This window comes from Oryctolagus cuniculus, chromosome 14 (assembly GCF_051225735.1).
Source record: "Oryctolagus cuniculus isolate XC-2025 breed Fujian yellow rabbit chromosome 14, ASM5122573v1, whole genome shotgun sequence".
Taxonomy (NCBI): Eukaryota; Metazoa; Chordata; class Mammalia; order Lagomorpha; family Leporidae; genus Oryctolagus; species Oryctolagus cuniculus.
The window spans coordinates 58409580-58434462 of NC_142880.1; the positions used below are offsets into that span (position 1 = coordinate 58409580).

Sequence of the window (24883 nt, forward strand, 5' to 3'; positions counted from 1 at the left end):
GACTGAAGTCACCCAATATCCAGCTTCCCTCTCTTTGACTTCTCTTGAACCGAACAATGCGTAGAGCTATGAGGAATCCACTACTGACCAATCTTGGGCAAATGAGGCTTAGACACAGGTGCCTGCCCCACTGCGTCCAATCCAGCAAAGGTCCTATTTATGAACACAGAACTCGGAAAGGGAAGGGAGGAGGCAGTGAAATAGCACGTGCCAGAAGCGCACGTGTCAACACAGGGACATGGCAAAGACCCACAACAAAACCCCGAATATACAACTGGATGGGAACAAACCAGCACCTCCAAGACAATACGGCACCACAGCCTGGGCAAGGAAGGATGCCACGGGGCACGTGGCAGCCTAAGACCCTGCTGCAGTCATCGGGAAAGCTCAGAGGGCCAACAGTTCCTCACCCTCTGACAGTGGGCACGCGTGTGAAGTCTGTGATGACGGCGCAGAGGGCTGACACATCGCACCCTAGCAGATGGACAGCCTGATGATAGTTTGTTGCCATTAAGTTCATAATGCTTTAGGAAACCATCAGTCATCTTCAGAGGGTGCCAGGGAAGCAACTCTATTTTCAAAGTAGGTAAATAACAATTTACCCTACCTTTATGAACTATACTCACAGGTAATGCAAACAAGGTGGTTTCTCTTTATGGAAATATCCTTGCTAATAAATAAGAATTAAAATATCACCTTTGTAACCCTCAGTAAATCACAAGATCCAAGAAGTGCACAGCAAGGTTGCTAATGTCACAAAAGCAGAGACAGCCTGGCACGGTGGGCCTCCTGTCACAAGTACACACGTGGTGCAGGTTACACCACCACCCACAGTGCTAGCATCCTGTACGAGCAGTGGTTCAAGTCCCAGCTGCTCCACTTCCCATCCAGCTCCCTGCTAATATGCCTGGGAAAATGGGAAGGCAGCCCAAGTACTTGGGTTCCTGCCACCCATGTACAAGACCCAGATGGAGTTCCAAGCTCCTGACTTCCACCTGGCCGAGCCATGGCTGTCAGACTATGTGGATGGAAGATCTCAATCTCATTCACTCTCTCCCTCTTTCAAAGAAACAAACAAATCTTTAAAAAAAAAAAAAGTAGGGCCGGCGCCGCAGCTCAATAGGCTAATCCTCTGCCTATGGCGCCGGCAACCCGGGTTCTAGTCCCGGTCAGGGCGCCGGATTCTGTCCCGGTTGCTCCTCTTCCAGGCCAGCTCTATGCTGTGGCCCGGGAGTGCAGTGGAGGATGGCCCAGGTCCTTAGGCCCTGCACCCACATGGGAGACCAGGAGGAAACACCTGGCTCCTGGCTTCAGATGGGCGCGGTGCACCAGCCACAGCAGCCATTGGGGGGTGAACCAACTGAAAAGGAAGACCTTTCTCTCTCTCTCTCCACTCTGTCAAAAAAAAAAAAAAAAAAAAAAGTAGTACACACAACCACTTAGGAAGCAGAGTTACCTAAACAAACTACTCTGAATCCAAGTAAGCCCCTAGAGCCAATTACCAATTCTTGGGAAATGAAGCTGGAGGAACACACGACGTTACAACAGCAGATGAAATCAGCAAAATCTAAACTCTGGAAAACTCTAAAGAACAAATGATCAATTTGATCAACAAATATGTTCCAAAGGAAAAACAAGAGAAAGACAAGGAAAAGAACCGGCGCCACAGCTCACTTGGTTAATCCTCCACCTGTGGTGCCAGCACCCCATATGGGCATCGGGTTCTAGTCCCGGCTGCTCCTTTTCCAGTCCAGCTCTCTGCTGTGGCCTGGGAAGGCAGTGGAGGATGACCCAAGTGCTTGGGCCCTGCACCCGCATGGGAGACCAGAAGCACCTGGCTCCTGCCATCGGATCAGCATGGTGCACCAGCCGCAGCGGCCATTTGGGGAGTGAACCAACAGAAGCAGGATCTTTCTGTCTTACTCTGTTCACTGCCCATAACTCTACCTGTCTCAAAAAAAAAAAAAAAAAAAAAAGAACCTATAGATTAAAAGAAACAATCAGGGGCCAGTATTGTGGCGTAGCAGCTTAAGCTTCAGTTTGCAGCACTGGAATCCCTTTTAAGTGCTGGTTCGAGTCTCAGCTGCTCCTTTTTTTTTTTTTTTTTGACAGGCAGAGTGGACAGAGATAGAGACAGACAGACAGAAAGGTCTTCCTTTGCCGTTGGTTCACCCTCCAATGGCCGCCACGGCTGGCGCGCTGCAGCCAGCGCACCACGCTGATCCGATGGCAGGAGCCAGGTACTTATCCTGGTCTCCCATGGGGTGCAGGGCCCAAGGACTTGGGCCATCCTCCACTGCACTCCCGGGCCACAGCAGGGAGCTGGCCTGGAAGAGGGGCAACCGGGACAGAATCCGGCACCCCGACCGGGACTAGAACCCGGTGTGCCGGCGCCGCAAGGCGGAGGATTAGCCTAGTGAGCCGCGGCACCGGCCAGCTGCTCCACTTCTGATCCAGCCCCCTATTGCTGTGCCTGAGAAAGCAAAAGAAGATGGCCCAAGTGCTTGGGCTCCTACACCAACGTGGGAGACCTAGAAGAAGCTCTGGGCTCCTGCCATTGGCCTGACCCAGCCCTGGCCGTTGCAGCCATTTGGGGAGCGAACCAGCAGATGGAAGATCTTTCTGTCTCTCCTCCACTCCCTGTAACTCTGCCTTTCAAATAAATAAAAGATAAATAAACAAATCTTTTTTAAAGAAACAATCGAATGAAAAACAGAACAAAATGAAGATGACACAGCAGACGGGACAAGTGCTGAGACTCAGGAGTTAGGGAAACTAACTGGCAGGAAGCCTGAACAGCTACCTACCTCCTACCTCCAGATCTCCTTGGTTTTGTGAGCTGCCCTAATATAACTCACTAATTTTTGCCTTTATGTGGTTTTCCATTTGTATACAAATTCATAAGCTATATATCTGTTCCATTTTTTTCCATTGTCAATTTAATCCTACCTCCCCTAAATATTATAAACAACAAATCTGATGACCAAGACCATCTTAGTGGTAGGACAATCAAGACCTGCACGGACTCCATGCTCAGGTACTGTCCTGATACTTTTCTGCATATTAAAAGAAGCGAAAGGACAACTTACCCTGTCCTAGCTCCAAAGACTGCATCACAGACCCAGGCCTAAGTCCTGGTGAATCAATACATGAAAAGATCAATGCTCGTTAGGAAACTGGATAGAGAAATGAACAGGTAATTCACAGAAAAAAAATTCAAATGTTCAAAAACAACAAAACAATATTCAACTTCTCAATAATTAAAATAACTTGATAATTATAGCTTAGCAAACACCAAGATTAATGATGATGCTCTGTACAGCTGAGTGTAGGGAAGCCAGCACTCACATTATGGGAAGTGCAAGTTGCCATGAAGTGGAGAAATCAATCTTTGTTTTACATTTTCAAAGCACATTCTTTGAACAAACAGATAACAATTAATTCCTCCTACAGCAACCAGAGAAATATAAAGTTACTGGTTTTAATAATGAAAAAATACAAGAATACAGCAAGTGACCATTAAAAGGAGATTGAACTAAACTACACAATGACACCACTCAAAAGAATGCTGTGTACCACTTATGTACTAATTCCCCACCAGGTTAAATTTCAAATATACATCAGTGTTTAAATGAGCATGACACCACTGTTAAAACATGCATAAACAACTATACAAGTGTAAATAATATTAGGCTGAGAGAGAACAGAACAAAGTTAAACAAAGTTACCATCTGTATTAGTCAACTTTGCCTCACTCTAAATACCTGAGGAGCAGCTGTGGGGTACCACGTAAAGCTGCTGCCTGAAGCACAAGCATCCCATATGGGCGCTGGTTCGAGTCCTGGCTGCTCCACTTCCCAGCCAGCCCAAGGCACCCCTGTGGGAGACCTGGAAGAAGCTCCTGGCTTCCGTCTGCCTCAGCCGGGGCCATTGTGGCCATTTGGGGAGTGAACCAGCAGATGGAAGATTTCTCTCTCTGCCTCTGTGTAAGTTTGCCTTTCAAATAAATAAATTAAAAAAAAAAATATATATATATACATATATATATAAATAAAAGTACCTGAAGCAACTGACGTGTTCAAGTACAGAGGTTTGTTCTGACTCACAGTTTGTGAGGCGCACAGTCCAAGGTCAGGCAGGTGCCACAGGTTCGGCCTCCAGTGATGGTATCCTTGCTGGCAGAATCCCGAAGTGGCATAAAGCATCACATGGCAAGAGACATGTGTTCTCCCATAAAGCCCTCAGAACTTAATCCAGCTCCACCCCAACGACCCACTCATTCCAATCCAGTAACTTCAAAAGGCCCTCCACCACACACACACACAATAACTGGAGTAAGTTCCCACTCCCTCAGTGCCATTAACCTCCTAACTCAGGAACCAAACCTTTCCCACATGAGCCTCTGGAGGGCAGTCAGCATCCGGACTACCACGTAAACCACAGCACCTTCCATTGCCCTTTGAAGGACGGCCTGCAAGGTTATGCGCAACAGCACCCCTTCACTGGTGATGTTTAGGAGCATCTGTCGTTCACGAAGAACTTACAAGAGCCAGGCTTATCATCCTGGGCCTGAAGCACTGAGAACTGCACATGCGGTAGTATTATCTGACAACACACAGTAAGTCAAGATGGGGAGGCCACAGAGTCGGACAACAGAGCGAACTCAAAACACAAGTGGAACATCCCCAGTCCGAATGAGGACTTTGGAATTTTTAGACTAGGAATGCTCAGCCATCATCTACACGAACATTCCAAAAATCTGAAAAATTCTGAAATTTCAAACACCTGTCGTGCCAGGCATTTCAACCTGTAACTCACATAAACTTGTGACTGGTGGTGTCCGTGCTCTGGAGCAAGCTAGCCCCGCCTGCCAGTGGGGCCCCTGTGCTCACAGCCTGGGTGTCAGTACGTACTGGTCCTGCACCGCCACGCAGCCAGGGATAAACGAGCCCCTTTCACTTCCTTCCAGGTGATGACCAGCTTCAGGGTTGACTATGCTTGGAGTACTGCCCCTAGCTGTTCACACACATGTGGAGGGCTGAGTGATGAACCAGAGACTGCCATTCAGTCTTGCTTCAGCATTCTGGGGGCTTTCTGGGCCATGTGATAATACAATGCTGCTTTCTTCTCAGAACATACATTAGTGGTCAACTTGTTCACACAAAAGGAAATTTACAAGTTCTACTAAGGTATTAGAATGAAGTAGGGATATCCTTTAATGTTTTTAGTCCCTATCATTGTGAGAATTTTTTGCATGCCTGCTACTCTGTTGAGTCCATTAGCGAAAAGAAACCCCCTCCTGATGCCCAAATAACAAAGGCAAAGTTGTAGTCGAATGCCATCACTGTTGCTCAAAATCACTTTGGGAGTAAAAGCTCCAGGAATTACTAGATAATGTGAGACTGGGCCAATCATCCTAAGCCTATTCTTCACTAAATGAAAACAATTGGGGTCTGGAGGTCAAAAGCAGATATAAAGGGCAGGCATTTGGCTCCGGGAGTTAAGATGCTGCTTGCATGCCTGCATCCCATGTCAAGAGTATCTGGGTTCGAATCCCAGCTCTGCTTCCTGCTAATGCACATCTCAGGAGGCAGCAGTCGATGGCTCTAATACTCGGGACCACGCCCCTCATGCAGCAGACCTGCATATTACGTCCCCAGCTCCTGGCGTCATCCCAGCCCAGCCCCAGATGTTGTAGGTATTTGGGAAGTTCAAATAAATAATTTTAAATGATATAAAACACTTAAGTAGGTACACAGAACATACATTTAGTAAACTGCTAAAACACTCTTACTAGGTCATTTTAAATAACACTCATCGAACAACATATGAGAAAGCCAAAAGAAATAATGACTACTGATTCTTGGCACAACAGCTATTTATGTAAGTTTTAATATAAAAATTCACTGCATGATTCTGGGCCTGAGAATATTAACCAATGTGGCATAATAAATATAGTTTCTGCAGAGTCAAATCTTTCCTGCTTTTAAAAAGCATTGTAGGGGAGCTGGCACAATGGCGCAGTGGGTTAATGCCCTGGCCTGAAGTGCCGGCATCCCATATGAGCGCCAGTTCGAGACCCAGCTGCTCCACTTCCGATCCAGCTCTCTGCTATGGCCTGGGAATGCAATAGAAGATGGCCCAAATCCTTGGGCCCCTGCACCTGCATGGAAGAAGCTCCTGGCTTCAGATCAGTGCAGCTCCGGCCATTGCGGGCAACTGGGGAGTGAACCATCGGATGGAAGACTTCTCTCTCTGCCACTCCTTCTCTTTCTAACTCTGACTTTCAAATAAATAAATAAATCTTTAAGCCAAAGTCTTTGCTAGATTTCAAGGTAACACCTACCCCTCCAGACCTGCGTTCTCCTCTCGACATGAGAATGGTTCAATAAATTTATAGAAAAGGACATCATGCACAGTAGGTAAGATGCTGCCTGGGAGGCCCACACTATCAGTTGCCTTGATTCAAGTCCCGGCTCTGCTTCCTGCTAATGAGCACCCTGGAAGGCAACAGGTGACAGATGGAACAGCAGGGTCCCTGCTACCCATATGGGAGACCTGGATTGAGTTCTGGCTCCCAGCTTCAGCCTGTCCCGGCCCCAGCCATTGAAGACATTTGCAGAGTGAACCAGCAGACAAGAGCACTCTCTCTCTCTCAAGTGAAGGTATAAAACATTTATTAAACAAACAAAACTTCATCTATAAGAAATTCACAGACAAACAGAAGATAGGTTTATTTTGATTCAAAAATATTCTTGAAACCCAGGCATCATTTTTTTTTCACACTACACATTTTTCCCATAAACTTTTTAAAGACCTCTTGTATATACGGATTTCCAATCTCCTTGCACCAAAATAAACATTTTTTCCTTCCATTTTCCACGAACTTTCTGAAGTTCTCATATAAACAAGTATGAAGTTAGCGGTGCTCGCCAGTAGAACCACGCAGCCTGTTCTGAGAAGCATGGCCCCAGGTTCAGGCGAGGCCCTGCTCACCGAGGCTGGGAACAGTGAGGCTGCTGACAAAATGAAGAACCCCTCCGGGGAATCCCTGGTCTCACTTCTAAAGTCTTCTCAAGGCAAAGACAGGTTTGCACCTGATAAACTTCAATATGGTATCAGTTTACAGCATCTATTTTGTGGGGAAATTTCAATAGTTTCTGCATTTATTTACCAGTAGTGTAACTTTTGGAAGCAAAAGTGCTTATTTTAGTGGACAGAAAAACCTCTTCCAGGCATTCACACAGGGGCTGGGAAGTGCAGCCCACAGCTGGCTGTCTTTCACTAGAACCCAGACCAGCCCATTTATTTCTACCATCCATGACAGCTTTCATTCAGTAGTCAACTGGTTACAACATACATCTTGTGCAGTCCATGAGGCCTAAAATATTTACATTCTGGCTCTTTAAGAAAAATTCTGCCAAACATGCACTGAAATATTGAGGTGCTATACTAAACAAAATCTCATCTGTAAGAAATAGAGTGGAGAACAGAAAAACACAAATGACATACTTGCTCTGATTCAGGCACTTTCAAGATCATAGTTTATTTATTACTTCAGATAAAAAGATAGTATACATATTTAGGAATCCCTTCAAATTCAACTCTAGAGTTATACACCATCTAGTACTTTTGCAATGAATGTTAACCAAAAAAATCTTTATAGACACCTGAAAGCCCCACTATTAACATGAACTATGGTAATACAAAATTTGACATTTAATTTGTTCAATGTATAATATTTACATTGTGAAACCAATGGTGGTATGATAAACAGTGATAAAGAGTAAAAATAAACTTGTAAAAAGCAAAGGTTTATAATCTTACGATGTGCTAATCATAATTGTATATAAAAATTAAAACATAGCAGAGCTTTCTGTTACAAAATTCTTAATCATCTGAGTTGTAGTCATTACTTGCTACCAATTTACATGCAACATCTGCTAGGACTGATATTTGATTTTTCTCCCCCGAACAAAGTGTGAGTAGATAAATGACATTTCAGAGCAGACATTAATTTACTTGTGGACAGAAAAGAAGAAGAAAAAAAAAAACTGTACTCAAGATTAGTACTGGTCAAAAGCCTCTTCCCTACAGAAATTATAAAAATAGTAAGACACCCCCAAAAATCCAGAAAGGAGATGCATAGGCAAAAAGTACCATGAATGGCACAACTCAAAAAATTCTGAGACCAATCAGAGCCACATCTTTTCTCTCTCCTTCAATGAGAGGTCTATTTTCCCATCTAATAACAATGACTGAGGCAAATGAGGGGCACCAGGTGCACAACTAATTAAATCTTGCAAAATACTAAGATGGGCAGGGGTAGCCAGAGAAGGGGCAATTTATATATAATTGAAACTATATACAGCATAACTGGAATGCAGCCCGTCCCCAACTGGCTTTGTGAAACAACTGGACCTTTATGATTTAATAGTTAAAATTATAGCAAGTGTAATAATACAATAGATTTACATGGGAAGCAAAATCCAAGGGGCATTTTATATTAAGTATTTGCTGTTTCAATTTAAAAATAATTTTGCTAAGTATACATCTCTCAACTGAGGTCTATGTATAAAATGTCCTAATAGATACAGATATTTACCTTTGGTGAGCTGAAGGCCGTGTGTGACGCTTGTCTGAACCGTAGGCGGAACATGAGATGGACATGCACATGTGGGAGACTCAAGCTGAGGGGATCCAAAAGCTGTGCATGTGAGGAGGCGGCCTGGGGTACTCTGAAAGCCAAAGTACCAGAACCCCAAAGCAGGTAGCAGTGAGACTGCCAACAGGGACTGGAATGCCAATATGGCAGTAAAACGTTGTTAAAAACAGAAAGAGGAAGGCCTCTCGTACCAGCAGAATCCTGCATACATAGGAAAAAGAAAAAGCCACCCACCATTTTCTAAAACAAAAGCCAATTACAGTATGGGAAAGTACAAACTGCAGAAAACCAGAAGTCAGTAGAAGAAAAAACTACTGGTTTACACGGGAGAAAGGAGAATGCTTCGTCCCAAGCAGTCACTTGGTGAACGCCGCCACCACCGCCCACAGAACCTCATTGGTGCTGGCCTTCAGACACTCCACCTCCGGGTCTAGGTCGAGAAGCTGCCGCACCCTCTTGGTGGCTAAATCATACTGCTCATCCAGAAGAGGAGCGAAGGCGTTCTCTAGGACATCCGAGGCGTGGGCCAGGTAGATGAGGGCCAGCAAGCGCTTGTCCATGCGGTGAGGGTCGTTCACCCACTTGTCAAGAACTGCTTCTTGTACCTTCTTGATGAGACGCTGCTTAATGTTGTTGTTGGTAAGAGGATGTGTCGTCATGTCAAAAAGTAGGAAGTTCTGTTTCTCTGTTGTCAATACACCCTTTTCCACCAGGTTTTTAGCTAATCGTTCCCGCACGTTTCTTAACTGATAATGCAATTTTAATGGGTTCCAAGTCTCACCTAAACAAAAGATGTCTGAAGTTAGATATGACAGGCATTGCCTGATAATTCTGCAAAATGTTGATACTATTACAATGAACAGTGAATGTCTTTCTCCCCAAGTTGACCACAAACACCTTCAGGATCAGGCCTTTGGATTCTAAGCACCTAACATATTCTCAAGCAAAGCAGTCATACAAAGACTAAACTGAAATCAGTCTTCCAACCAGAGTTACACCTAGTCCATGGGAAATGAGCAAGATATTAAATTATGTTCCAGCCTCCTTACACCTGTTGTCAAAAAGTAGTCAATACAGCAAAACAGAATTTTCTCTACACCAGTCGTTAACACAGTCAGGGTTAGGGAACCTTTTTTCTACCAAGGGCCATTTGGATATTTATAACATCATTCACAGGCCATACAAAATTATCAATTTAAAAATTAGCCTGCTATAGATTTATTGAATTTCAAGTTCCGCCTGCAGCTGCCTTGGGCAGGGCTAGACCAAATGATTCTGTGTGCCTTATACAACCTGTGGGCCGGATGTTCCCCACCCCTGACATAGACAAATAAAATGAAGAACACAATGTCCCGATCTCTCTGCTATTCCTGAAACTGCCACAGCCACACAGCCTATAAAGACAGGAAGCCTGTTCAGGAAATGCTATTTTATTTTTCAAATTTAACTGACAGGCAGAGAGACAGAGAGAGAGAATGAAAACAAAAGATAAGAAAAAAGAGCTACCACCTGCTGGTTCACTCCCAGCTGAGGCTGGGCAAGCCCAAAGCCAGGAGTCAGAACTCAGGCCGGGTCTCCCACATGGATGGCAGGGACTCAACTACTTGAGCCATCACTGCTGCCTCCCAGGATGTGCATTAGCAGGAAGCTGGAGTCAGGAGCAGAGCCAGGACGTGAACCCAGGCACTCTGTTAAGAGGTCCAGGCATCTTAATCCCTAGGCCAGACGCCACCCTGGTAATGTTCTTTGCAAATTAATAATGTGAAGCTAATTCTAGGAGGATCCCCCCCCCCCCCCAAAAAAAACCCACAATTTTAATCTTGTTATCCATGCATATTTCCTTCTAGAATAGAAATATTTAAAATAAAACCAAATCATTATTCACTAAAAATTTCTTCTTTTTATGTAAGACTAGACAGAAGGAAATACATCATTAAACTGTTATCTTTGGGATTATGCATGACAAACTGTCCATCTTGTATGTATTCCCAAATGATCACTGATGAACAATAACTCAATTTACTATTTGAGAAAGTACTATAGTAATTTTCTAAACTAGAACATATTAAAGATCAGTCATAGAAGGGGCCGGCGCTATAGCGGAGCAGGTACAGCCACTGCCTGCAGTGCCAGCATCCCATATGGGCACTGGTTCAAGTTCTGGCTGCTCTACTTCTGATCCAGCTCTCTGCTATGGCCCGGGAAGGCAGTAGAAGATGGCCCAAGTCCTTGGGCCCCTGCACCCACAAGGGAGACCCCGAAGAAGCTCCTCGCTCCTGGCTTCGGATCGGCACAGCTCTGGCTGTTGTGGCCAAGTGGGGAGTGAGCCAGCAGATGGAAGACTTCTCTCTGTCTCTAACTCTTTCAAATAAATAAATCTTTTAAAAAAGATCAGTCATAGGCACTTTTACTAAATGCAAAAGCTGTAAGGTTGACATTTTATAATACTGAGAGCAAAGCTTAAGCTGCACTGTCCATAATAGGAGCCACTAACCACATGGAGCTATTAAATTTAATTTAAAAATTCGGAGGTGGGGGAGGCATTTGGTGCAGCAGTTAAGATGCCGAGATGCTCACATCCCATACCAGAGTACATGAGTCTGAGTCTAAGTCCCAGCTCTGCTCCCAACTCCATCTTCTGCTAAAGCAACTCTGGAAGGCAGCAGGTAATGACTCAAATACATGGGTCCCGCTCCCCATGTGGAGGACCTGGCACTGAGTTCCCCACTCCTGGCTTCATGGCACCCTAGCCATAGCTGTTACGAGCTTCTGACGAGTGAACTAGCAGATGAGATTTTTCTGTTGTCTCTCTCAAAAGCAAATTTTAAAATTTTTGAAAATTTAGTTCCTCATTTCAAGTCCAAATAGCCACAAGTGGCAGTGGAAACTGACTAGACAGCACAGGAACAGAACACTTCCAGTCCCACACAAAGTTCGAGTCAACAACACTGCCTTCAAACATGTTACTACTCAGCTGGCCACAGACAAAATTAACTTACTCTACAACTTACTACTGAACAATACGAGATAGAAGAACATTTAATCAGTCCTGGACTTGCCGTTAGTCCTCAGTTTCCAGGAGGTCCCCATCTGTGGATTCAACAACTCACAGATCAAAAGTATTCAAAGGGAAAAACTTTTATCCATACTGAACATGTGTAGGCCTGGGAGGCAGTGGTGATGTGGTGCCACCCACATGGGAGATCTCAACTGTCATTATCCCCTAAGCAACATGGTTTATTATGTACGTGGCACTCATACCATATTAGGTATTATAAGTCATGCAGAGATAATTTAAAGTATACAAGAAGACGTGTGTCATATGCAAACATTATGCTACTTTATACGAAGGACTTGGACATCTCTGGATTTCAGTATCCTTGAGGGGTCCTGAAACCAATTCCCCAATGACACCAAAGGACAACAGAATATGAAATAACTGTTTCAGATGCTGGTCAAAAAGCAGCCTAGAACTGTGACCTCTGAGAGAAATCTAAGTGAGCCTCAGATTGTCCAAGCTCACTGCCTGGAGGCACATCTCAGGCAGGAGAGCTGGCAGGAAGACCTCAACAAAGCCCAGCAGCCACACTGTGTTCAGAAAGGCAGAGACCAGCGTGACGCCAGCGAAGGCAGCCGGACTGTGCAAGGCAGAGTACTGGAGAAGACAGGACTCAGAGCAGCGGTCTAGTGTCTGCCTCGTGTTCCCCCGTGTAAGCTGAAAACTAAATCGCACTTGGTAAAGTGAGAAATCCCACAAGGCTAGGCAAAACACAATCGCCAAAAAATTTTTAAAAAACCATTCCAAGATCTAACACAGAGCTGGGGAAAATCTGAGAACCAACTAGCCTGAGGGGACAGGCCTCGATGAACATAGGACAACCAGAAGGATCACAGAACTGAAGCAGCCCTGGAGTGAAGGCCACTAGATCTGCCTTATCAAAGTGCAGACACCAGCCGATCGACAAGCACCTTCCTATCAAACAAACTCACAGGCAGCGGCGTTCAGCCTACCAGTTAAGGTGCCCACATCCCAGTCGGAACACCTGGGATCAGTTCCCAGCTCCAGCTCCTGACCCCAGCTTCCTACTAATGCAGACCCCAAGAGGCAGCAATGATGGCATGAAACCACCCACGTGCAAGACTTGGAATACATTTCCTGTTCCTACCTTCTGCCTCAGCCCAACCCCAGCCATTACAGGTACTTAGGAAGTGAACCAGCATGGGTGTGCACACACGCACACACACACACAGCCTCCAAAAAAAAATTTTTTTTTTAAGATTTTACTTGAAAGGCAGAATGGGAGGAAGGTGGAAGACAGAGAAAGCTCTTTGATCCACTTTTCAATCCCAAAATTGTCACAAAAGTCAGGGTTGTGCCAGGCCACAGCCAGCAGCCTGGAACTCCATCTGGGTCTCCCACATGGGTGGCAAGGACCCGAAGATTTGGGCCACCTTCTGCTGCTTTCCCAGGCACATTAGCCGAGAGCTGGATTGGAAGCAGAGCAGCTGGGACTCAAACTGGCACTCCAATATGGTATGCCGGCATCACAGCCAACAGCTTCATCTGCTATGCCACACAGGGGCTTCTAAATAAATTTTTTAAAAGACCACAAAACTCAGAACTCAACAACTTAATATCTGCAATTTCCAGCATCCAATTTAAAACACATACACACTAAACTTTAAAAGCAAAAGTGACCCAAAACTAAAAGAAAAAAAATTAACAGAAACTATCATCCAAATCAAATATACTCTCAAAAATGACAAAAGATAGAATTAGTAAAAAGGACTTAAAACAGTAATTATAAATATCTAAATGACTTCAAGGAAAATACAAGAGAAAAGAGGAACTATCTTTTAAAAAAAATAAATGATAGAGAACTCCATTTTATACTGTGTGATCTCCTTTGTAAAACCAGGGACTTGTAAAGTATCAAAATTCAATGATGGGGGCCGGCACTATGGCAGCGCCAGCATCCCATATGGGTGCCGATTTGAGTCCTGGCTGCCCTACTCCCGATCCAGCTCTCTGTTATGCCTGGGAAAGCAGTAGAAGATGGCCCAAGTCCTTGGGCCTCTGTACCCACATGGAAGACCCAGAAGAAGCTCCTGGCTTCAGATCGGCACAGCTCCAGTCCTTGCGGCCAATTGGGGAGTGAACCAGTGGATGGAAGACCTCTCCCCTCTCTGTGTAACTCTTTCAAATAAATAAATAAATCTTAAAAAAAATATTAAATGTAGACGTGTTAGTACCATGAGTTACTAGTAATTAAACTCACCAACTGCATTTAAAGACAACATAATTTTTCCCAAAAAAAGTCTGACAAAATAGGTTCCACAAAATAAGAACAACCATTACATTCAATTTCCTTGGTAACTTCCAAAAGGAAAAGAGCTGAAGTGTTTTTCAGGCCATATTAGATTTTAAAACGCAACAGTATGAAGAAAAACATAAAACAATAAACAATTCTACTTATTTCAATTTCTGGTGCTAAACAAGGCCATACCTACACTGACTTACAAAACAGCCTAACAGTTAAATGAAACAGTATAATTTAACAAGTCAAAGAGTACTTCTGGGGCCGGCGCTGTGGCGTAGGAGGTAAGCCTTCAGTGCCAGCATCCCATATGGGCGCCGGTTTGAGACCCGGCTGCTCCACTTCAAATCCGGCTCTCTGCTATGGCCTGGGAAAGCAGTGGAGGATGGCCCAAGTCCTTGGGCACCTGCACCAGCATGGGAGACTGGGAAGAAGCTCCTGGCTTCAGATCGGCACAGCTCCGGCCGTTGCGGCTAATTGGGGAGTGAATCAGCGGATGGAAGACCTCTCTCTCTCTTCTTCTTCTTCTCTCTCTGTGTAACTCTTTCAAGTAAAATAAATAAATAGGGGAGGGGAGGGGAGGGGAGGGAAGGGGAGGGAAAGGAAGAAAGAAAAGAAAGAAAAGAAAAGAAGGAAGGAAGGAAAGAAAGAAAGAAAGAAAAGAAAGAGTACCTCTATGCCCATACTTTTAAGTCTGAAACTAAACTTGGTCATGACATGGTTGTGCAACCTTCGTCAAGGCTCCTTAACTCTCTCTTAGCTTCCTCACATATAAATGAGAATAACAAATGTATCAAGCCACAGGGCTTTAATTAAGATATATCAAATTCTTAGAACAGGGGCTGGCATAATGGTGTAGCAGGTAAAGCTGCCACCTTCAATGCCAGCATCCCATATGGACGCTGGTTTGTGTCTTGACTACTCTGCATCCAATCCAGCTCCCTGCTGATGGCCTGGGAAAAGCAGCAGCAGCAGATGACCCAACTGCATGGGTCCCTGTACCCTCTTGGTAGACCTGGAGGAAGTTCCTGGCTCCTGGCTTTGACCTGGCCCAGCCCTGGCTGTTGTGGCTATTTGAGAAGTGAACCAGCAGATGGAAGACCTCTCTCTTTCTCCTTCTCTCTGTAACTCATTTTCAAATAAACAAATCTTGGGTGGGGGGGACCTTAGAGCCTGATACATGATAGGCTCTCAAAAACTGTTAGCTATTGTTTACTTGTGTGCAGAGTAAGAGAATATATAGAATTTATAATATTCTTAGAATCATATTAGGTACCAAGAATACATATTGCTAGCCCTACTAGAAGAAAATCAGAATAGGATCAATAGGGCCACAAGAACAATATGAATGTGGCACAGTGAGTTAAGCTGCTTGTGATGCCAGCATCCACGTGAGCACCAGCTGGGAGTCCTGGATACTCCACTTCCCATCCAGCTCTCGCTAATGCACCTGGGGAGGCAGCAGAAGGCCCAAGTGCTTGGGCCTCTAATCCCCGCCTCGAAGATCCAGATAGAGCTCCAAGGCTGCTGCCTTTGGCCTGGCCCAGCCCCCAATGTTGTTGTGAAGTGAACCAGCAGATGGAAGATCTCTTTGTCTCTCCCTCTCTAACTTTAAACAGTGTCCAGAGGAATAAGAAATGACTTGTGTCTAAATGTTAAAGAACATTTCTAGAAAAGTTAACAGAGGAAAGGATGTTGAAGCTGCATCGGGAAATCCTGTGGGATCCAGCATCCTAGGAGAGGAAGAGGCAACAGCATTCCAGGCAGAAGCAAACAACACAGTGCACGTGGCGATTCTGCACAGACTATAAGCAGCCCTGGGGTGGAGGAACCCATCTTCCTCCATAGCTATCTGACTTCCATGTTTTATTGTTGTGCCAATCCACACTCTCCCCAATAAATGCCTGCTCCTTCTTTTACTAGACAATGTGAGTTTTATTTTTGTTTTCAAATTTCAATGATAGGTGGTAGGCAAAGTATTATGTTAGAATTAGACAGTATTAACTGACTTTTGGAAACTTAAACTAATATATATCAGCCAAATTTATCTCAGATCCAAAAAGTCAATTCTAAGATGAATTAGCAATGCATATAATTTACAATTCATCCAAGAAGTACCATAACTGACAACTCTAGCTAATTGCACAGTACTGCCTAGGTATGTTTACACTGTCACAACACCAAAACAGAATGAATAACTCCCAAGCCATCCATCTTTATGGTTCTAAGGCAAACAGGAAGAGATTCCATACCCTAGAGAATATTTTGGTCACTTATTACCAATCGATTGAGGGGAAGGGAGCAATAAAAAGATTATTCTGAGACATAAAGTAAAATTTCTCTTTGCAGGTTCTATAAACAAAAGTCCTTCTAATGCTGCTATACTATGATTTTTTCTTTCTTGGAGGAAATGAGTGGGTCTAACAGTGTAAGACTACTATCTATGATACTGAAGTCATGCTAAGATTTATTCTCACTCTATCCTTAGTTAAATCTTATATATTGCAACCATGAGAATGTGTAATGCTTACACAGTTGCTGGAAAGATTTTGTGAACTCCAAAGTAGGCTAACTTACAGTTTACTATTGCTACTAAAAATGACAAGAGCCTCTACACAGACCCACCTTACAAAAAGGTCAAAGTTCCATTAAGGACTGCACCTTCTTATGGGCAACCATTTCTGCCTCAGAGGAAGTACTACAAGGGTACCAGCCAGCATCATCTTCTGGAGCAACACCTCTAGAGCAGGGCAAACCTTAGGTGCTCGCTCCAGCAAAAAGGGATTTATTCAGGTCTCCTCAGACATTCAAAAAATGAGGAAGTCTCACCGCAGAAGGCTGAAGCAGTGCAGGAAACATTGTCTGTGGTGCATAAAATCAAGTACTCTGAAGTCTGCCTTTTGTTTAAAATAATCAAATCAAATAAGAATTAAAGTAAATAACTGAATCAATTTTATGTTTAATAAAGATCTAATAAAATTTTATTATTTAATACTTAAATAATCAATAATTAGATAATAACTGAATTAAGCTAAGTCCAAAGAATAGAATTCTCCTGAATTAAAATAACTAAGTCACCAGTACAAGCAGGGATAGGAGGGTGAAGATGGCTTATTGGGGAGAAGATACAAAGAAAGGTTTCTCTATGCTAGCTACCAAGACTTAGCTGCTTTTATAACATTGAACATATTTTAATTACTTTGTAATAAATGACTGACTGAATGAACAGTACTTGAAAAGATGTTACTATGATTCCATCTTATCATTCACTGCACATGATGGCACTTTATAGAATTAAAGGGCACCTTTACTTCAGTGTAAAAGGTTTTGGAAACACATGCATGATTTTTTTCATAATATGCACTTTTCAAGAACTTTTTGAAGACCCTTCATATATAATGGGACTTAATTAGCAAGCAAAGTTAAAATGTACAGTTCTATAGCTTTTGTAAAGTAAAGTATAAAAAGACATACAACAAGGAAAAAGTTCCTCCAACGTTATTGATGTCCACCGCCTAGCAATCGATTCAGATAAGAAGGACACACTGACAGGGAGCTAAGCGATCCCACTGCACAGAAGTTCCCTGAAAGCAGCTTTGTTCTTACAGTTGGCAGTCTAGTGACACCTTGTGACCAAAGTGATCAAGCTCACATCTTACAATTTCAGAGTCAGAAACAATTTACACTTAAACACAGTAGTCTTTAAAGTCTTTAACTGATATATTAATTTTTAAGCTAATCCATAGATTGTTTTACTAGCATCTTTATTTCTGTATCAGAGATGGGCCTACTATGTGCTGTCTACCTCGGAGGTAACCACCATACAATAACCTGTGCACATTTCCCTCAACAATACAATACAGTACACAGTTTTGAAAACCAAGCAGAAGCACAGATGTAGCTGTGAGGACAGGTTCGCCAGTTTTACCAGGTCCTGCATTCCCTCTGAACAATTACACTTCCCTTCTGTGTGTTTCATTCTTACCCTTCAAGGGCTTACGCCAAGGTCCATTTCCTCCTCCAGCTACAGAAGTTCCTAAGCATTTCCCTTTTCTCTGAACTACTGAATTTTTTTAGGTATCTCTCCACAAAAAATTTAATCAGCAAACAGCTATCTTGGTACTTTCACTAGATAGGAAGCAGAGATTTTCATAATTTAAAGAGGAAACCTGCTTCACTTCTCCTCCCTTTCTGGATTCCCTTTCTCTATGCTGAGGTATCGTGGGAGCAAGGACTGAACTGCTACAGGCAACGCTCGAGCATTTGCAGCTAACCAAAAACTCACAGCACATTGTTTAAAAAGAACATGCTGTTAGCCTCACGTCTTACTCAAATTCCTAATCCAAATGGACACTGTTTTACAGAATCCGAACTGCATTTAAAGACTTTTGAGAAAAATCTAAATATCTCACCTCTTCAATGCTCAATCAGGTGACAATATTGCAACAGCAGCCCAAGCTGAGAACCAAGTTCAGCATTTATGCTCATCCATCAAATATTACTTTGCTGAATGTATATTAAATGTTGAAACTGAACCTGTGTGTGCTATACTAATTTAAGGTATAAAAACTATCAGAGGAAATTTCATGGTGTAAGGTATGCAGTTGAGCCAAAGCTCATGTGCCATTAGAACATGTGATATAAGATAGAGATCTTTATGAGTAGAGCATCTGCAAATGCCGAAATCAGTATCAGCTGAAATCAGTACCAACAACAAAGTTAAGGCAAAACCCATTAGATTCCAGTGAAGCTTCTGTAGCACTGTAATTTTTCTGCCAAAAAAAATAATTAACTTTGAGAAAGTCTTTTTTGGTTTTGGCCAGTTGGGACTCTAATCACAATTTCTTTTTTTTATGATTTATTTCAAAGTCAGAGTTACAGGGAAGAAGAGAGGGAGAGATCGTCCATTCACTGGTTCACTCCCTAAATGGCCACAATATCCAAGGCTGGGACAGGCCAAAGCCAGGAGCAAGAGGCTTCTTTGAGGTCTCCCACATGGGTAACAGGGGCCCAAGCACTTGAGCCATGTGCTGCTATTCCCAGGCCTCTAGCAAGGATCAGAAGTAGAGCAGCCAAGACATGAACTGGCACCCATATGGGACGCTCGTATTGTAGGCGGCAGCTTTACCCATTATGCCACAACAGCGGCCCCTCTAACCACAAAGTTTAATTTGAACTACCAGATCAGAAACTGGCCAATACAGGCAGCTCAGCACAAGAATGGCCCAAAGACTGTGTAGGTCAGGGATCTCTAGAGAAGTTATAAAATGATCCATCAAGATAGTTAGAAGTTATTAGCACTTCTATTTTTATCTGAAACAGATGTACTTCAAAAGCAGCGTTAACACTGGGTCCCTGTTGTAATAGCAGTAAGGAGAGCTAATCCAGGAGCGCTTGTGCACTGCCACAGATTCATCTGTGCTCTGGATCTGTGGATTATATTCTCTATTTTAGCCAAAAAAAAAAAAATCCCCATCAAATGGACAAATTATTCTTAAAATATTCCTGCAAGAGAAAACTTGCAATGGAAAACAATACCAATAAAACAAGCGTGGGTATGGGTGTAGTAAGAGGTCAAAGTTTCTCTTACACACTGGCATAAACAGAAAAATGGTATCAGCAATCTGTCAGAGGATGGTCAAAAAAATTCAAAATTATAAAGATAATCTTGTGAATAAGTTTATGCTCTCTACCAACAAAAAGGAAGGGTGATGCTTACATAGGCGTAAAGTGCCTGTTATGGTCCTATTTGCTAACAGTGGAGTAAATGGATTTAATTTTTAAATAATCATAAAAAAAATTTCACCAACAGGAGAATGTCCTCATAATAGGACTTAGTTTAGTTTAGAAACTGTTTATCAATGAGAAAAATGCCACCTTACTTACCAAATTCTGGCATCCAATTATTTTTAAACAATTTAAATAGTAATGTTCAACACCAGAAGAAATTACAATAAATACTTACAAAAGCTACAGATTACATGACAGTGCAGAAGAACAACACAGTGTTGGTCCCACCCTTCAGGAGCTTATACACACACGCAAGTACCATCATTGGTACTGTCCATCAGCAGCACTTTCTCTTCTTAAAGTCAGGGGAGCCCAGAGGACTTGCTCTGGCCAGAGATATGACCACATGTCGCTTCTAAGCAGAACTTCAAAGCCTGTACCATTAGCAATGCTGTTCCTCGTTCTACACCAGTGATTGACACTGCTTGAAAACCAAGCAGAAGCACAGATGAGGCTGTGAAGACAGGTTCGCCAGTTTTACCTGGTCCTACATTCCCTTCTGAACAATTACCCTTCCTTCTGTGTGTTTCATTCTTACCCTTCAAAGGCTTACGCCATTTCCTCCTCCAACTACTCAAGTTCCCAGGCATTTCCCTTCCCAGGTGCTGAGAATGAAGCGGCCTGTGGCTGCCAGCCTGTGTGTGGAGTGAACCCTGCTCAAACCACGGAGGCCGTGGGGTCCTCACCACAGCGTGGCCCGTGCAGAGTAAGGAGCAGTGAGCAATTCTGATGAAGGGGCTCTGGGGAGCATGTGACCCCTCATTTAGTACCTGCTCAGAGGGAAATTTTATTTTAAAAGCCATTATTTTTCTCACTCAGTCACTGACACTACCTTTAAGTGTCTAAATAACTCAACAGGCTTTCTGGCTACTGTGTAAAGGTTCCTTTCTTAAGAATTTTAAACTTTTACATCATCTCTGCAACAGAGTTCAGCTTGTAGCCCACACACAGCCGCTTACCGCTGAGTAATTCAATCCAGTTCTGCACGGTTTCTGGAGGCTGCGTCTCCTTAACGTGCTTCAGAGCTTCGTCAAGGAGAACATCCCCTGTGGGAGCATCCGACTTACAGATCACCTACAATGTAAGCAAGAAAAATGAAAAGACCCACTGATGCCTGCCCACTTTTGCTTTTTTTAAAGTTATTTATTGGAAAGGCAGAGTAATAGGCAGTTACAGGGAAGACACAGGGAGATCTTCCATTCACCAGTTCACTCTGTAAATGGCCACAACAGGCAGGTCTGGGTCTCCCACATGGGTGCAGAGGCTCAAGCACTTGAACCACCTGCCACTGCTTTCTCATATGCATTAGCAGGGAGCTGGATCAGAAGTGGAGCAGCTGAGACCAGTGCCCATACAGAACGTCAGCACCACCAGCGGTGCCTTAACCCACCAAGCCACAACACTTGCCTCAATGCCTGTTCTGACTCAATCTCATAAAATAAAAACTATAAACTATGCAAAAAAAAATCATACTTAAAGTCAAGTGTTCACACAGTATCAAAGCTCACATTTTAAATAATTCTATGTGAAGGAAATCCAGTTTTCAACCAATTAGAATGCCTACTATCATGAATAAAAAAACTACTGTGCAACAATCAGTAAAACAAAATGCTAGCACAGTTTACACTCACTATAATTCCATTCATTGCTGAGCCTGGGACTAGATGACCCAAAACTCCATTTTTAATGCAGTAATAGTTCCAGAAACAGACTCAACTATCTGGAATTCAGTACATAATGGTAGTAGTTCACATTAATAGAAAAAGAAAATTTTCAATAAATGTCCTAACAACAACTAGCTAACAAACTGAGAGCAAAAATTAAGACTTTTGGGGACCAGTGTTGTGCCACAGCAGATTAAGCCACCACCTGTCACACCAAGATCCCATATGAGCACTGGTTCTAGTCCTGGCTGCTCAACTTCCAAACCAGTTCCCTGCTAACACACCTGAGAAGGCAAAAGATGATAGCCCAGATAATTGCAGTCCTGGATGGAGTTCCAGGCTTCTAGCTTCTGCCTGGCCCAGACCTAGCCACTGTGGCCATCTGAGGAGTGAACCAGTGGATGCAAGATCTCCGCCTTCCAAACAATCAATCAATCTTTAAAAAAAATAAAAAAATAAATAAAAAATAAAAAAGATTTGGCTCCCCTGAGCGTCTATCACAAATAAAACATAGAAACTTAAATAGAAAATATAATTTGAGTAGTAAGAAACACTTTTTAAACCTGCTACCATTGAGCCTGGAGTTGTGGCGCAGTGAATAAAACCACCGCCCGCAATGCCAGCACCCTACATGGGCACTGGTTAGAGTCCCAGCTGCTCCACTTCCTTTTTTTTTTTGGTTAAAAGATTTATTTATTTCTTGAAAGTCAGAGTTACACAGAGAGAAGAGAGAGGTCTTCCATCCGCTGTCTCACTCCCCAACTGGCCACAATAGCCAGAGCTGGGCCAATTCAAAGCCAGGAGCGAGGAGCTTCCTCTTGGTCTTCCTGGATGCAGGGACCCAGGCCATAGCAGAGAGCTGGATCAGAAGTGGAGTAGCTGGGACTTGAACTGGCGCCCACATGGCACTACAGGCGGCGGCGGCCTCACCTGCTACCCCACTGCACTGGCCCCATGCTCCACTTCTGATTCAGCTCCCTGATAATGTGCTTGGGAAAGCAGAGGAAAATGGCCCAAGTTCTTGGGCCCCTGCACCAAGTGGGAGACCTGGAAGAAGCTCCAGGATCCTGGCTTCAGTCTGGCCCAGCCCTAGCAGTTGCGGCCATTTGGGGAGTGAACCAGTGGGTGGAAGATATCTCTCCATATCTCTCTAACTCTGCCTTTCAAATAAATAAATTGAATCTTAAAAAAAAAAAAAAAAAAAAAAAAAACTTGCCACCCCTGGGCCTAGCAATGTGGTGCAGCAAGCTAAGCCACTGCCTACAACACTAGCATCCTGTATTAGAGCACCAGTTCAAGTACCAGCTGCTCCACTTCCAATCCAGCTGCCTGCTAATGCGCCTAGGAAAGCAGCAGAAGATGGTCCAAATGCTTGAGCCCCTGTACCCACATGGTGAACCCGAATGGAGTTCCTGACTCCTGGCTTCAGTCTGGCCCAGATCTGGCTGTTTTGGCCACTTAGGGAGTAACCAGTAAAGAGAAAATTTCTCCATTGCTCTGCCTTTCGAATAAATTTAAAAACCTGCCATCACTAGTAGAAAACTTAAAGAAAATAACAACAGCTTTGAATATATAGAATTTTTTAATATAATTTTTATAAAACCCATTTGGGATATAGAAACCATAACAGCAGTAAAATCCAGAGGTAGGAATTAGAGAAGAACATGCCATAAGTACTCAAGCCAAGTACTGGATCCCTATGGCTTGCATTCACACTATTGGCTATGCAACAAATTTCAACTTATCAAAATTCAATCTATTACCTTTGTTAACTATTAAAATGCAGTGAAATATGCCGGCGCCGCGGCTCACTAGGCTAATCCTCCGCCTTGCGGCGCCGGCACACCAGGTTCTAGTCCCGGTCAGGGCGCCGGATTCTGTCCCAGTTGCCCCTCTTCCAGGCCAGCTCTCTGCTGTGGCCAAGGAGTGCAGTGGAGGATGGCCCAAGTGCTTGGGCCCTGCACCCCATGGGAGACCAGGAAAAGCACCTGGCTCCTGGCTCCCGCCATCGGATCAGCGCGGTGCACCGGCCACAGCGGCCATTGGAGGGTGAACCAACGGCAAAGGAAGACCTTTCTCTCTGTCTCTCTCTCTCACTGTCCACTCTGCCTGTCAAAAAAAAAAAAAAAAAAAAAAGGCAGTGCAATTTAACAGTTGTGCTTTAAAAACATGACATTCCGGGGCTGGCGCTGTGGTACAGCAGGTTAAAGCCCTGGCCTGAAGCACTGGGATCCCATATGGGTGCTGGTTCTAGTCCCGGCTGCTCCTCTTCCAATGCAGCTCTCTTTTGTGGCGTGGGAAAGCAGTAGAAGATGGCCTAGGTCCTTGGGCCCCTGCACCCACATGGGAGACCCGGAAGAAGCTCCTGGCTCCTGGTTTCAGATCGGCGCAGCTCCAGCCATTGTGGCCATCTAGGGAGTGAACCAGGGAATGGAAGACCTCTCTCTGTCTCTACCTCTCTCTGTAACTCTTTCAAATAAATAAAATAAATCTTTAAAAATAAAGTGACATTCCTCTCATATGTTTGTCCTCAATAAAGGGTTTTCTACTTTTTGCTCAATCTTATGAAAGGTTAAAATATATATGAAGTATGTATTCCACAGACAGCACAACCTAACAGAAATATAGTAAAGAACCACAATGCAAGACACACATCTACTCTTAAATTTTCTAGTAGTTGCATTTTAAAAGGAAACAGGCAGAATTTAATATTTGACTTAACCCAATATAGCCAAAATATTAACATGCAATAAATCTTTAAAACTTTGAGGTATCCAAAATAAACTTTTGTTTCCACACAAAGCCTTCAAACATCCTGTGTGTTTTCATTTATAAAATGTCTTAATTTACTCTAGGGACACTTAAGTACACACTAACCACTTAAGTACTCAACTGTATAACTCACAGACACTGGACAGTCCAGATAAATAACATGTTCACCGTCACAGGAAGTCCCAGATGTATCACTTCCCTCTCACCTCTGTCATAATTCTAGTTTATCTGGGTGGCATTCACTTTAAGTCTCCTAACTAGTGTCCCTCAACTAGTTTTAGTTCTGTTCAATATTCTCCTTTCTGACCCAAGAGGTAAATCTCATGAAATTCTACTGTTTCTGCTTAGAACTATTCAATGAATCACTGGATAAGTTCTGGACTTCATAAAAAATTCAGTAATAAGTGTGGCACACGAACACACCCTGCCTATACTTTCTATTTATTTTGGTGGGGAAAGAACTCTCATTTTTAAATACCGTCCAGGAGGGGCTGGCACTGTGGCCTTATTGGGTTAATCCTCTGCCTGCAGCACCAGCATCCCATCAGGGTGCCATTTCATGTTGTGGCTGCTTTACTTCTGATCCAGCTCACTGCTGATGGCCTGGAAAAGCAATGGAAGATGGCCCAAGTACATGGGCCCCTGACATGGGAGACCCAGAAGCAGCTCCTTGC

At 43.6% G+C, this 24883-nt stretch overlaps 1 protein-coding gene across 2 annotated transcripts in view; it reads right to left on the minus strand.

Annotated features, from left to right (window-relative positions):
* Positions 1–24883, minus strand: part of GOLPH3 (golgi phosphoprotein 3) — a 69178-nt gene that overhangs the window by 13612 nt on the left and 30683 nt on the right. The window contains exons 3-4 of one of the 2 annotated variants that reach the window (XM_002714100.5): positions 20733–20847; positions 7522–9446 (exon numbers count right to left, since the gene is read on the minus strand). In XM_002714100.5, coding sequence (XP_002714146.1) covers positions 9022–9446; positions 20733–20847 — 540 coding nt within the window. In that variant the 3' untranslated portion in view covers positions 7522–9021. Of the gene's footprint in view, positions 1–7521; positions 9447–20732; positions 20848–24883 lie in introns of those variants that run through there. The other variant, XM_089312680.1, reaches the window with a different exon arrangement.